This window comes from Vigna radiata, unplaced genomic scaffold (genome assembly GCF_000741045.1).
Source record: "Vigna radiata var. radiata cultivar VC1973A unplaced genomic scaffold, Vradiata_ver6 scaffold_153, whole genome shotgun sequence".
NCBI classification, from domain to species: domain Eukaryota; kingdom Viridiplantae; phylum Streptophyta; class Magnoliopsida; order Fabales; family Fabaceae; genus Vigna; species Vigna radiata.
In genome coordinates, this window is record NW_014542917.1 from 29,816 (window position 1) to 44,405 (window position 14,590).

The following is a 14,590-nucleotide window of genomic DNA, read 5'->3' on the forward strand; positions in this document are numbered from 1 at the left end:
AGATGTGTTGAAGAAATATTAAAAATAAAATAAAATAAAAATAATTAACACGTGATACGAACCTTTGTCATCAACTGTTTTCTTTTTAATCTGATTTATTTGTGATGAGATTGCATCCCTTAGAATTTATCCTATTTTTATTTTAAAAGCTTAATACCTATTTTGGCTCCTCGAAAGAGGAGTTTTGTTCAAAAACATCCTACCTTTTTTAAATATAACAAGTAGTCTCACTTCTTGAAAAAATTATGCACGTTAGTCTTTTTGGCTAACTCCGTTAGAAACTTAACGTCAAAGCTGCCACCCTGATCCAAGACTCATTATGTGTCACTAGCACCCTGGTCCAAGGCTCATTACGTGTCACTTTTAAGTGAATTGGTGGCACTATGGTGTCTGTTTCTTTTTCTTTTTTACGTGTGAAATTAAAATCATAACGTTATCCAATTTTTGGGGTTAGGTTAAAACAAATTTGGAGTTTCTTTTTACAGAAGTTAAAAAGAGGGGTTAGGGTTTGTTAGGAGAGGGGGATGGCTTGTTCTCAAAGGTGTTCATCTTGTTCGAATAGATTGAGCAAAGGGCCTCCACGTTCCTCTTATGGTTGTGGTTGGAGGGGAGGTGGATTGATCCCTATTTGTTATTATGGTGACATTGTTGTAACCAAAGTTGCGAGAACTATCAAAAATGGTGGCATAAGTTTTTGGGGATGTCCTCATTACAAGGTTTGAAGTATTCCTTTTTCAGTTTATGTTCCCTCCACTCTATGTATTTGTTGATAGATTCCCTCACTTGGTGAATAACAGGCTGGTTGTTCAAGTGGGAGCTCGTGTAACTTTTTCAAATGGTGTTCTAAAGAAGACGTTGATGAAAAAGACTGTACAATTGCAAGGCAAAGGAGGATAATTACTGATCTGGAAAATGTAGTGAAGGGTTTGCAGAAAAAGATGAAATTTGTAGTTGTAGATTTATTTGTTTCTTTTGTACTGAACCTTGTGATGTTGAGGTTCTGTTTAGGATGATGTGGTTAGGTGGGCAAAGTGGGCGTGTATGTGTACGTTAATAGATACCATTCACCATTGGTCGTGTATGTTTTGGTTCATGTAATGCTTCATGTTTTGGTTCAGTCGTGCAGTGTATTATTTACCATTGAACAGTGCCAATTTTAATGTCAGTTATTCAGTGTTTCATGTTTGAATAAATCCCTAATTTGCTTTAAAATTTTTCAAAATAGTCCTTATTGTTTATGATGATGATGACAGGGCTGTTAACCAAAATACATAAATAATGTTGTTCCACCACAGTACATAAGCAAAATATAGTCTTAAATAAAGTACTTACATTATAACAATACATAAGCAAAGTGTTTTTGACCATCAAAGTCAACCAAAATAGATCATTAAGAGAGTACATAAGCAAACTACGTAAATAAAGTTGTTCCAGCAGTGTTTTTGACCATCAAAGTCAACCAAAATAGATCATTATGAGAGTACATAAGCAAACTACTTAAATAAAGTTGTTCCAACAATGTTTTTTACCATCAAAGTCAACCAAAATAGATCATTATGAGTAACTAAGTATGTTTTCTTCTACAATCTATTTTTTTTCTCAGCGTTGGTGGTGCCTGTGATGCTGCATGAGATTGGGTACTTGGTGGTGGCTGTGATGCTACAGGAGATTGGGTACTTGGTGGTGCCTGTGATGCTACAGGAGATTGGGTAATTGGTGGTGCCTCTGATGCTGCAGGAGATTGGGTAGTTGGTGGTGCTTGTGATGGTGCAGGAGATTGGCTACTCGGAGGTGGCTGTGATGATTGAGTTTGGTCTGTTGTCTCTACTGGCTGGGGACAAAAAGGGCAATTGTTTTTGTTGTGGCCCCTCTGACGGCATATGCTGCATTTTTTCCTGTGCTCTCCAACATGCATTTGGGTGTCATTTTTAGTTAGCTCCCATGGCTCCAACCTCTTTTTTTTCTTTGGCCTCCCTAGCAACTTCCTTATAACTGGTGGTAGAACATCAAGGTAGGGTGTTCTTTCTCATAGCAAGTGGCCATTGACTGGAAAAATTAAGGATGCATACGCCTCTTCATATGTGGATCTTCTAAAGCAAGTGGGTATAAAATCCTCTGGGTCTTGACTGGAGTGGTTAATTGCTGCAATTGCATGACAGCATGGGATGACAGTTATCATCCACTTTCTGCAGCTACAGTCTTTAGTGTCTAGGTCCACAGTGAACTTGTTGCAAAAGGATGAAGTGTGACTAACCTCAAAAATCTTTCTCACAGACCAGCTGGAATAAATTAATGTCGTCAACAATTGCATATGAACATAGATGTATATGAACACAAATGAGGAAATTACCTTGGGACCCAAAATCTTGATAAAGTTGATTCCTTTTGAAGTCTCTTTTTTATTTTTGGGCATATTGTGAAATCCATAGATGCCACCTTGCCCCTGTTAGTGGCCCATCGTTTCATGAGATAAACTCTAATTTCTTCCAGCATCGTGATAATTGGTTTTCCTCTGGCATTAGCAAGAACACTGTTGAAAGCTTCACTGATGTTGTTATCTAGGGTGTCACACATTGCTTGACCTGTGAAGCAAGATCTTGACCAAAATCTGTTGCACAAAAATATCCAAAATAGGTTACGTAACATGCATGACTGAAATATGCATGCAATGGGCAATGAGTTACCTTGGGGGAATGGCTATCAGGTACTTGTATGCTTCAACATTGACTTCTTTAATTTTCAGCATCTCTCTCTCCCAAGCTTGGGGATATGTGGATGTGGCAGTCCTCCACATGAGATTCTTTAATATTTGACCACCAAACCTTTTTCTAAAATTGGCATACAAGTGCCGCAAGCAGAATCTCTGTTTTGCCCCAGGAAGAAGCTCCTAGATTGCTGGCACTAATCCCTGTGCACAAAGGGTTACAATTAACTAATCTCTATTCTTTAATATTGAAAAGGGTTACAATTAAAAAAGCATAAATTATATAGTAAATTAAGGATCTCATTTACCTTTTGCTGGTCCGACATCCATGTGCACCTTCCACACACTTCATTTCCCCCTAGGTCTTCAATTAATAACTGCAAAAACCAACTCCAATTGTCTTTGTTTTCCACTTCTACAACTGCATAGGCAAGGGGTAGCATTTGCTCGTTTGGGTCCCTACCCACAGCAGTAAGCACCTCCCCCTTGAACTGACCTTTCAAGAAGCAACCATCTAAACAAATAATGGGTCTACAGCTAATGAAACTGCTTTTACAAGCTTTGAGACAAACGTATATTCTTTCGAAGATTGGGTCACCATTAGCTGGGTCAACTTAAACCTTCATTGTTGACCCTGGGTTACTCCTCAACAACTCATGTCCATAATCATGGATCCTTTTAAATTAATCCTTGAAATCTCCTTCAAGTTGTCTTGATGCAATTAACTTAGCTCTTCTTGCCTTCGAAATTGTCACATCTGTATTCCACTTCCTTAACGTTTTACTGCGTATCTCTTTTACCTTTAAATTTGGATTGTCAACTAAAGACTTATCTAGCTCCTGACTCAACCATTTAGCATTCATTAGTTTAATATTTAGTTGCCTACTGTAAGTATGGGTGTCTATTATCTTCCTCAGTTGCCAAATTTTGCATGATGGAAAATACCCACAGTAAGCTAGCCATGGGCACTTACATTGGGCACCCGTGCATCTGACCCTAACCCTACGGTTATCATTTTTCACAAATTTTAGACCCCTCCCAGCATGAACCACATACCTTCTTATGGCATCCTTAAACTCATCTTTTGAGCTAAATATCGTGCCCACTTCTCACCTATAATCTTTCATTGACTTCTGTTGTGCATACTTCAAAAAGGGACCACCAAATACTCTACCATCAATTTCATCCTCCTCACTTCCACTGTTTTCTGGCATTAATAGCACATCAGACTCCCATTCACCGTCTGATAAACCCCTTCCTTGTTCTTGTGCTTCAACAACATTGTCCACTTCCACTTCTTCTTCACTCTGAATTTCTTCTTCTTCACTCTCAACTTCTCCTTCTTCACTGTCAAATTCTTCTTCTTCACTATCAATCACTTCTTCACTGTCATGTTCTTTTTCACTGTCAACTCCAACATCACTGTCAACTACCACTTCCTCATTCTCAACCTCAACTCGACCGTCAACACAGTCATTCTCAACCTCAACTCCAACCTCAACACTCTCAGTATGAACCTAAACTCGAGCCTCATTCTCAATCTCCATTCCACCTTCATTTTCAACCTCCACTGCTTCGTCAATATGAACCTCAACTGCAACCTGAACACCCTCATTCAAAACCTCCACTGCAGCCTCAGTATCAACCTCAACTCCAGCCTGAACACCCCCATTCTCAACCTCCACTGCACCCTCAGTATCAACCTCAACTCCACCTTGATTCTCAACATCCAATCCATCCTCAACAGCCTTGTCTTGTTCGACTTCTTCAACCCCAACCCCACTACCCTCACCATTGTCTGCGAGTCCTTCACATAAGTAAAGCATATCATCATCATCATTTTCTACTAACTCTGGATTGTCTACCCCATGTACAACATACAGGTTTACTTTCCCCAAATAATGAGCCACCTTCATCATGTTCATAGCCCCTTTATCATCACACAAATTGTGTAATACATGCTGAACGTTGTAATATAACTCTTCTACTTTAATGTAACCCATCTGCTTAAGGGAACCTACTACTCCAAAATAACACCATTTGTCGGGGTCAACATCCCAATGTGCTATCTCACCACCTACATACTTAAATGGCAAGTCTTTTATCAGGGTCCCACCATGGTGGACCACTACGTGAAGCCTGTCATCAGACATCCCAACCCTAACACTGCAAATGCAAACGGGGACCACTACATTAACTTAAAGAACAACCTATGGGACCACTATCAACCATGACCGACAACTTTTCCCACAAAACACTTTAACCCATACTTAAATTCCCCCAAAAACTGACAACGATCATAAACAAACAATCATAGAAATTAACAAAATATAATACTAAAACACATACTAACCTCTGTTTCGCTATTTGTTCTTCACCTTCAATGACAGCCAAATTTACGAACCTTGCACCAGCAGCTTACTCCCAATTCGCGATTTTGGTTCTTCACCTTGTAACCTAACCCCTCTTTTTAACTTCAGTTTTTAAGAAACCACAAATTCATTTTAACCTAACCCCAAAAATAAGATAACATTTTGATTTTAATTTCACACGTAAAAAATAAATTATATTTTAACCCCAAATTCAAATTTATTTTAATTTCACAGTGCCACCAATTCACTTAAAAGTGACACATAATAAGCCTTGGACCAGAGTGCCAGTGACACGTAATGAGCCTTGGATTAGGGTGGCAGCTTTAACGTTAAGTTTTTAACGAAGTTAGCCAAAAGGACTGACGTGCACAATTTTTTCAAGAAGTGGGACTACTTGTTACATTTTAAAAAAGGTAGGATGCTTTTGAACAAAACCCCTCTTTCGAAGGATCAAAATAGATATTAAGCCTATTTTAAATAATAAAAACATAGTAAGTAAAATAAATGTTTGAGTTTTCCAAAAAGTTACAGCTATTTTTCAAACGAAATTATATCACTATATTTCTAATATATTTAATGAAATAATAAATTCATAGGAATATTACAATAATTGATCGCAAACACAATTGTAAAATATGTCAAAAAATATAATCTTATATATGTATTTATAAATTAAAATTCATATTTTAAAGTGTTTTATTTTTTTTTTTCTCCATTCTATTAAATTAGACGTTACTTAAATATCTTTTAGCATACATTTTATCGTTATTTATATACTCACACATTTAGTTAAAAAAACTCAATAGGAGTTAATATGAACCTTTAAAAAGAAGGTAAAATGAAAAAGGAGTGCCGTGATATACAAAGAAAACATCATTGCGTGAAAAGTAGAATTCACAGTATTAATTTAAATTTCAATAAATAGAAGCCAAAAAGAAAAGCAATGAGAATTTATAATTTGTAAAAAGAAATTAGCAACACTGGTAGAAGAGCCCAGAAAGGCCTATATGGCACAAAATCCTTAAGGAACTGCTACTGATCATGGATCATGAAATAACTTGAGAATCCAAACACGTTCTTTCTACGCATTCTGCCGGTCAACACTCATTGGCAGTGGTAAGTTTGCAAAAGGTGATTTTAGTCATCCAGTATATATCACTATGCTTTCTGATTCTTTTTTTTCTTTTCATTCATATGCTAGAAACCTCACACTTATGTACAAAACCAATATTGGCCCCATGGATTAGTTTGTCACAAATTTACAATCAATCCCCTATTGAGAATTAACACCCTGAAATTTGGATATAAAATGGTTACCCAAGAACACCTCCTCCGCTTACAAATGCTTCAACACGCAGAGATACTGATGACTATCAAGTCATGTTCGAAATTCTCTCACTTCGATTCTACTTTTTTCTCTGAACTTTTATCGGTTTCAGGTGGTTGAGCAGACGATTGGGGCTGGTTCGTGACAGAAACATCAGGGCTGGAAGGTTTTTTGAACTGAATCAAGATCATGGTCATGTTATCACACCCCTCACCACCAGCGGTTGGTGCCAAGCACCTATCAAATACTTTCTCACAAACCGCAGAAAGTTTATTCTCCTGCGTATTCATGATTTTTCATAAATGAAACCTCCAGTTTTGCAATTACAACAATGTGAATTTCGTATCCAAAACATTTTGTATCAGTAAATAAAAGGTAGCCATAAAAAACTTACTGTCTTTAACTGTTGATGTATAAAGTCCACAAGCTGTTGGCTAGACATGCAATCCCTGCAGAGTTTATATATAAAAGTAAATTATGTGGTGAATTACAAAATAAAGAATAAGGATTTTTTTGCCATCTATATAAATTTGGTAATAGCGATGGTGCTTGTAGAGGAAATTTAAGTAGCCAAGTAACCTACCATATTCCATCACAGGCTATCACAAGGAATTCATCATCATCACAAAGTTCAACCTGTTACATAGAGTATACGCATAAATTTGAATTGGAGCAAAAAAGTAGAAAACAGCACTAAAAAAGAGCATCTCGCTTTAGCCCCTTTGTTGGGTGTAAAATGAAGTAGAAAGAAATAGTAGCAGGAAAATAATCTCTCATTTTTAATTTAATTTTTAAATATTTTATATTATAATATAAAAAATAAAGAATAATTATGTTAAGAAAAAATAATGTATTAAAAATTAATTTTTAATTACAGTAAAAATATTTTAAAATAACTTATTTATTTTTTTCACTATAGTTTCTACTCATACAAACAGGCAGAGACTCTTTTTTCACTTCTCTCCGTCTTTTATTTCTATCCATTCAATCATCATATATTTTCTCCTCTATTTCTCTTATATTTATTCCAACATATTTTTGTACAACATCACAAATAACAAAGGTCCAAGAAAGAGGCAATCCATAAATATTAAATTAATTATAAAATAAAATAATACATCTGGCAATACATACTGAAGTTACGTCCGGATCAGCAGTCACGATCTGCTTTTCCGCAGGCAAATACTTATTCTGCTTGAACTCCATATCTCCTGGAATAGAAAGAAATTGACATTACAAAACACTATGTACTGGTGAAGGAAATAAAAAATATCATGGCAGCACTATAAAAATTCAGGAAACAATAAACCCTCACATTTTGCTTTACATTAAAAACTTATAACAAAAATTAATTTCTACTACCAATTGCTCTAGCCAGGTTTAAACTTCCATTGACCCGTCCAACTTGGATGAAACCACCAGCTTTTAGAATCCTGTCTTTCTCAGCCTCAAGATCAGGCTTGTGATCCTTAGATAAATTGTGTGCCTGCAAATAAATATTCAATACATAACTGTGAGTATGAGTATTGTCAAACAATGGCTGTCCCATGCACAGAAGGTATCTATTCACAGACACTAATTCATTAAATCTAAGTAAATTCATAATTTTTGGAAAATTTGTCAGAAACATGTGTTGACAGGTACAGGAGAAATTTAGACTTTGGAAGGATGCATTTAGATGCCAAAATTAGTTTTTGTGATATCAATACAATCCCAAAGTGTTAAAATATCAATGTCCTTACTTAGTCCCTCTACCTCAAACCCTATGTTTGCTTGTGTAAATAAAAAGGAAGGAAAAAGAGAAAAGTAAAAAGAAATTTGGTTTGTTGAAGGATCTTGAATTAAAAAAAAAAAAAAAAAAAAAAAAAAAAAAAAAAAAATCATCCTAAAGTTGGGGCAAATGTTTTCTGCATTTGATCATTTCTTTTCCGTTTTTTAAAAATTAAATAACTTTTCATAACAAAAGAAGATAAAAAAATTATAATTTGAATGTTAACAAAAATATAATGCATTACAAAGTTTACATCTTTTGCTAAATTTAACGTTTTGTATTTATCATAAAAGAAAAACAAAAAAAAAAAACAAACTTGTTATATAATACATTCATTTATTTCTACATACTCTTCCTAGCATCCAAGCTAGGGGATGAGCATGAGAAAAGGGAGGTTGAGTTTATCTTCATCCCTAAACAACTTGAGATAAGGAGACAAGAATATGATTTACTAATATAATATACTCATATTAACATCTTTTATTATTTAGTTCAATAAAAATATATTTTATACTGTATATTTCAAAATAAATAAATAAATATCATGTTTACAAGTTATTCATTTGCTTGATAAAGTTTTACTGCAAATCAGAACAGTTAGATATAGTGGCCACATGGCAGAATGGCGTGGCCAATTTCTTGCCAACCACCATCATCATAGGCAATTTGTGAACAAGGCCCCCAATGGATGGGCCATAGGCCGCAATGGCATGTTTATAACACCCATCAATTGCGTCTAGCCGGGTTAGTGCGATTGGACTGGTCATACACACCTTAATCCAAACAAATACAGAGACTTTTATTCTTTTTCTTCTTCTATCTATCCAAACAACATTTTCCTATTCTATTTCTTTTTCTATTCCCATTCTTCCTGGTTCTTTCCTCTCTATTTCCCTTCAAATGTAAACAGATCTTTTATGTCAAAAACAGAGTACAGTGAATTAAAATGTCTGTACCGAAATATCCATCTCTGAAAATAAAATTATAGCCACAATTAGAACCCTTTATTATCATATATCTGCACCGTATAAGCTTAACATCGCACGCCTGCTGAAACTAGAGAAGATAAAAAAACTGCATCAAGAAGGTGAGAATACCTGGCCTTTCCTTGACAAAACGCATCTAGAATCTCCAGCATTACCAACAACAAGTTTGTTTCCTCGGATAACAGCTACACAAGCTGTGCTTCCAGAGTTTGGTCCAGTAAAATCAGAATGGGGTCCCTAATTTACACCATAACATTCTCAATTCAGAATAAAACTATCTACAGTAGGATTCAAAACTTGTATGCTCAACATCAGACCTCACAACTTGTAGTTTTTTTATTGACAAACAAAATTTATTATGTGAAATTACACTCATTTCAAACAAGGTCTTCTCAATTAAACAAACACCTAGATGCCTTATAGGCTTAATTAAGTGTGACACACTCCCTTATTTGTGTTTAATCAAGTGACACCCCCTGCCAAATAACAGACAATACTCCACTGATAAGAGGCATCCACAAGACTTCATTCACAATACACCCCATGATTGACTATTCTTAAGAATGCAAAAGCAATTGTTCGTTGAAGAGAAAGACAAACCACCTCCAACTTCTCCATAATTTTGCTACATACTACTAGCAAAATGCTCGCTCTTTCTTCATGTTCCTCTCGTGTTCTTTTCAATTTTACCCGATATTTTTGGGAGAAAATTTGATATTAGAGCAAAATAAACGAAGAACACCAAAGTTTAAAGGGTTAACCTTTGATGCCTATCTAGGAGAGGTTGGGTTTTCTACAAAATAAAATATGGATGTCATCTAAGAAAAGGTGAGTGCAATTTTCCCAGGTTATTCAGAAAGAAAGGAAAGATATAAAGCTATAGGATAAGATATCCTCAAAAACTAAACCTTATAATGTGTAGCTGTAATCACCAAATCAGAAAGGACCCTCTGTCACAGTCAAAACTGTGACATACATCATAACATCTTACAAGAATTGACTTTTAATGTGTATGTTGATTTGTACACAAGTTTATCACTCTCATAGTGAACAAGCAAGTACTGTAAGTATGAGGTAGACAAAGATACAGAACACATGAAACAAACCTAAAATCATGAAATTCTAACATACACAAGCAAAGTATCACAGTAAGGTTTAAGAAAGTGGTAATTCATAACTGACGAATGCTGTATAAAAGTTTATATGCAGTTTAAGCAAAAGAAAGTTGAACAAATAACTTGTCAACTTTAATGTATACACTAACCCATACGAAAGTATGTTAAACGAATTTTTAAATACTAGATTTACATTTAAATAATTACCCAAAAGCAAAAAATGCTAAGCTTTAATTTGAAAAACTTCCAATATATTTACTACAAGCTTAAACTTCATACAAGAAACCTCGGCAACGTACATTTAGAACATCGGAATAAGTTAGAAAAGAAAGCAATGATGATGCAAAAATTTTGTATAAGTTGTTACCTCCTCAAATGCCCAATCATCGTCGTTGTCATTTGCTTCACTGCCCCTGGGAGACCAAATAAAGCCTTCTAACATACCAGATAACTTTTCTATTTTATCCCCCAAGACAGCTAATTCCCTCCACCCTCTTTGTCCACGCATCATGTCATCCATTCTGCCAATATGAAGGAAAATATAAAAAAGTGACATAATTTTGATAGAAGCAGTTTCATCTAAATGTCATATCTCCATTTCCATTTATGGGCATGAAACCTACGGAACTATAAAGCCCCAAATGTGCAAATGATTTTAATTGTGTAAGAAAAGAAATATAACTAAAAACAAACACTAATTAGAAAATGACTTCCATAACAGGCAGTGACATTCCTAATCTGTTGTTGAGATCCCATCACGACTTGAGATATGACTAAATTATAATATATAAGTAGGTATAACTATAATCTTACAACACCGGTTTATGAGAGTTTGTGTTAGGTTTAAAATCTACTTTTAACAAGTATAATAAAGGCTACAAACAAAATGGAGAGATGATAAGAGATGTTTTAAAACATCAGTAACACATAAGAATAGGAGGAAAAAGATAGGAGAAGAAAATTGTTTCAATATTATTTTTATGTTTCCATAACTTAGTTCACAGCTATATTTTTCTTAGTCCACATCTCCCCTGGGGAATATACAGTAGACAGATGGGGTAAATCATTTGGTGCAAAAGTTGACCACATACCACAGGTTGAGCCTAAGCCAAATTGGCTTTTACATGTAAAGAACATCTACCTACTGTACCATCTCCTGACTTTTATTGGCATCCAATAAGATTAATGAAAGCCCTAAAGAAAAACAAACATGAATACCTAAGAAAAGATTTTTGTAAAGATGTGCTTATATCTCCAGCTCGGTAAGATTCACTCTTCAGCACCTGCTGGTGTAGATACTTGGCACAAAATTTAGAAACTGCTTTGCCTGTAATTCCATAAGACCATGTTGAGGATTATAAAACAGAAGTAGAAAATAAGTGATAAATGTCAGCACCCTAGGCCATTACCTTCATTTTGAAATAATTTAAGATTTACAAATTTCTCAAAGTCCTCAAGTGAACTATGAATCATGATCAATATTCTTGAGTCTGAATGGCTAATACTCTAATATAGATAAAGAACACACACACACCATAAAACAATATTCCCCCCTCCCCTTTTTCTCCTTTAACATAGGCTGCAGAACAAAGTTCCAAATAAATAAATAAATAAACAAAAATATGGGGGCAATAAATCCGATATCACTTGAATCTAAAAAGATATAGTATGCCAAAAATGTTTAAGGTTAAGGGTTTTGTTTGGTTTGTCGATAGTGAAAATTGTGAACCACATATTAAATTACGTAAGCAACCCTGCAACGAGGCAAGTATTAGAAAAGGGGAAAAAGAAAACTTATACAGTATTTATGTCAAATGATAAGTTTGAAAGAATTGTAATTCCTATAATGCTGTTATTCACATTTTGAGTGACATTGGTCAAAAAAGAAAATGAAATCCCAATCAATGACCAAAAAAAGGAAACACCATATTAGCCAGTAAAACCCACCCATGCTAAGGTGAGTTCCGAAGGGAGTTTCAATGTAAAAATCTTCGAGCCATATCAAATATTTGAAATGTGAAACCACTTCGTAAGTAATGAAATACATTTTCTTGTAAATAGTTTAGAGGGACATTTCTAATGGTGAGATACAGATCAAAATTAATTTAAATTTAAAAGAATCAGTAAGAAATCATTTCCTCCTTGCTTAAGAAAATGGGTATGGACACATTAGATAAATACAATTGAAAACATAAAGAGCTGATACCGACCTCCATGACCATCATAAACGCCAAAGTAGGATGTAGACTCGTCCAAATATGGGATAGCTGCATGCTGGCAAGCAATGTAAGAGAATTAAAACTTGTATACACCATGGAATGGGATGTAATATAATAATGAGCTACTGAAGACTGTAGGAGAAAAGCATCAGGTACACAAAGCATCTACGTCATACATATGAAATTCACTTCCAAAGAGAAGCAGTTTCTCATCACTAAAACTACTCTAGAGGATGGAAATTTATTCCTCTGAAAATAAGAAAAACTGAGTTACATTTGCACAATCACATCAATAGGCGCGGAAATAACTTTAATTGAAGTTCAAAAATAAGTGAAGTCTTGTTCTCTTCACTGTAGAAGATTAACAGTGAAACTTTTTAGTCTATAAGCTACATTGAACACAAGATACTGCTCTTTTAACAAATTTCTCAGTCAATTGCGCAAATATCAAATTTAACTCGTCAGCCACCACTCGACTCACCATCACGTCAATATCTATACCGTCAATCTAGCATAGGATATTCGTTAAACTTCGTTTCCAAATTAGCACAGTCAATGAACTCAAACTACTCTTTTAATATAACTCCCCTCCGAAGGCAACCAAAGCATCAAATGTCCTATTGCGTAAAAAAAAAAAAAAAACAGCGAACACGACACCTGTCGATGACAACATAAAAACCAAGCGGAAGCAAATGACACAAAACGCAGAAAAAGAAGAAGGTGATTACTTACAGCATCTTCCATGGAAGCCCGCCAACCCTGCATGGAAGACAAACCAAACCGCAGCTTGTCGTTCTCGCCATCTTCAGAGGCCTTCTCTGTTTTGGGAGCGCTGAGATATATCCCCATCTCAAACTACAATCACACACACACACATACACAAAAAAATTTGAATCACAAAGAACACTACAACGACGCATCATCACATCACATCACACCACATCACAGTAAGGCACATTTCAATCCCAAACATCTGTCCGCTAGCATGCCAAGAAGTCAATCTAACCACATCTGTCCGCTAGCATGCGGCGCAACATGCAAAAATGAAATGCTTCAAGCGAGTAAAAGGCATGCAATGTAATTGGAGAGCAGCGGATGCATCGAATCGGAATGCATCAAGATTCAAGATAAAGTTGAAACCAATGAAGGAATGAAATTAACAGTGCAAGAAATGAAAATCAAACAATTGAAATGGTGATCATTAACAACCATTATCGCGATCGGCAGCGACGATAGGAAGCACGCAAAATGAAATAGCAAAACAGAAAATTAACAGAGAATAAGGGTTTGACGGAACAGTACTCACTCACTCGTGTCCGCAAAGTGGAATCGGAAAAGATGAGAGAGCGAGCGTGTTGTGTGTGTACGTGCGAATAGGAAGAGAGAGAATGAGAGAGAGAAATTATGTATTATTTGTGTGGAAGAAAAGAAAGAAGCAGAAAGGATCCTTTTTCCGTTGCCTCTGGTATAGGAAGCGGCTGCCACGCGCCTTTCCTGTCACCACCTCTTTTATTTTTAAATTATTAATTTTTTATTAATTTATTAATTTCTTTATTTTTTAATATTTACTCTTTATCCTCATCCCAAGGAGGAAGCTTCCTTTTTCAATCAATAATGTAACTCACTGCCCAAACACATAAATAAATTGCTACTATTTTTGTAATCTTTCAAATGTGCCTTTGCTTTATTTACCATAAAATATAATAAGACTGCATCATTATGAGGATGGGCATCAATAAAGTAATCAAAGATCTAATTTCAAAAAGACTAGTGCAACTTGGCTTCTAAATTTATTTTTTATCACTCAGATTAATCCATTTAATCTTCTCCTGATTATTCTAATTTTTACATAATTTATTATAATACAATTAAGAATGGTGGACAGATCTAACTTATTGCCTCTATACTTGTGAAGTTGCTGTTTTTAAGGATAAAGTTGCTTTTTTTTAGGATAATCATGTGATTAACACCAAGTGTAGGGTAGTTTATTATAAAATATTTTAAGCATGTCGCACCTTTTCTTGTTAAACATTAGCTTTTTCTTTTACCTTTTCTTGTTAAGTATTAGCTTTTTTTTTTACCCGTGAAATGCACTG

General features: G+C 35.1%; 1 protein-coding gene across 3 annotated transcripts; it reads right to left on the bottom strand.

Moving 5' to 3' along the window:
- Window positions 1-6,011: 6,011 nt before the first annotated feature.
- LOC106752662 (probable protein phosphatase 2C 21) lies at window positions 6,012-13,949 on the bottom strand. 3 transcript variants are annotated; one of them, XM_014634393.2, is made up of 11 exons: window positions 13,805-13,949; window positions 13,227-13,349; window positions 12,486-12,549; window positions 11,494-11,602; window positions 10,643-10,796; window positions 9,272-9,397; window positions 7,766-7,889; window positions 7,538-7,614; window positions 6,987-7,039; window positions 6,798-6,852; window positions 6,012-6,681 (listed from the first exon to the last, which is right to left on the bottom strand). In XM_014634393.2, exons 2-11 carry the CDS (start codon window positions 13,341-13,343, stop codon window positions 6,472-6,474), a joined length of 1,089 nt encoding a protein of 362 aa, XP_014489879.1. In that variant the 5' UTR covers window positions 13,344-13,349; window positions 13,805-13,949; the 3' UTR covers window positions 6,012-6,471. The 3 variants fall into 3 exon arrangements, with proteins under 3 accessions (XP_014489879.1, XP_014489880.1, XP_014489878.1); XM_014634394.1 differs by having other exon boundaries at window positions 13,797-13,938; XM_014634392.2 differs by having other exon boundaries at window positions 13,801-13,937.
- Window positions 13,950-14,590: the final 641 nt, after the last annotated feature.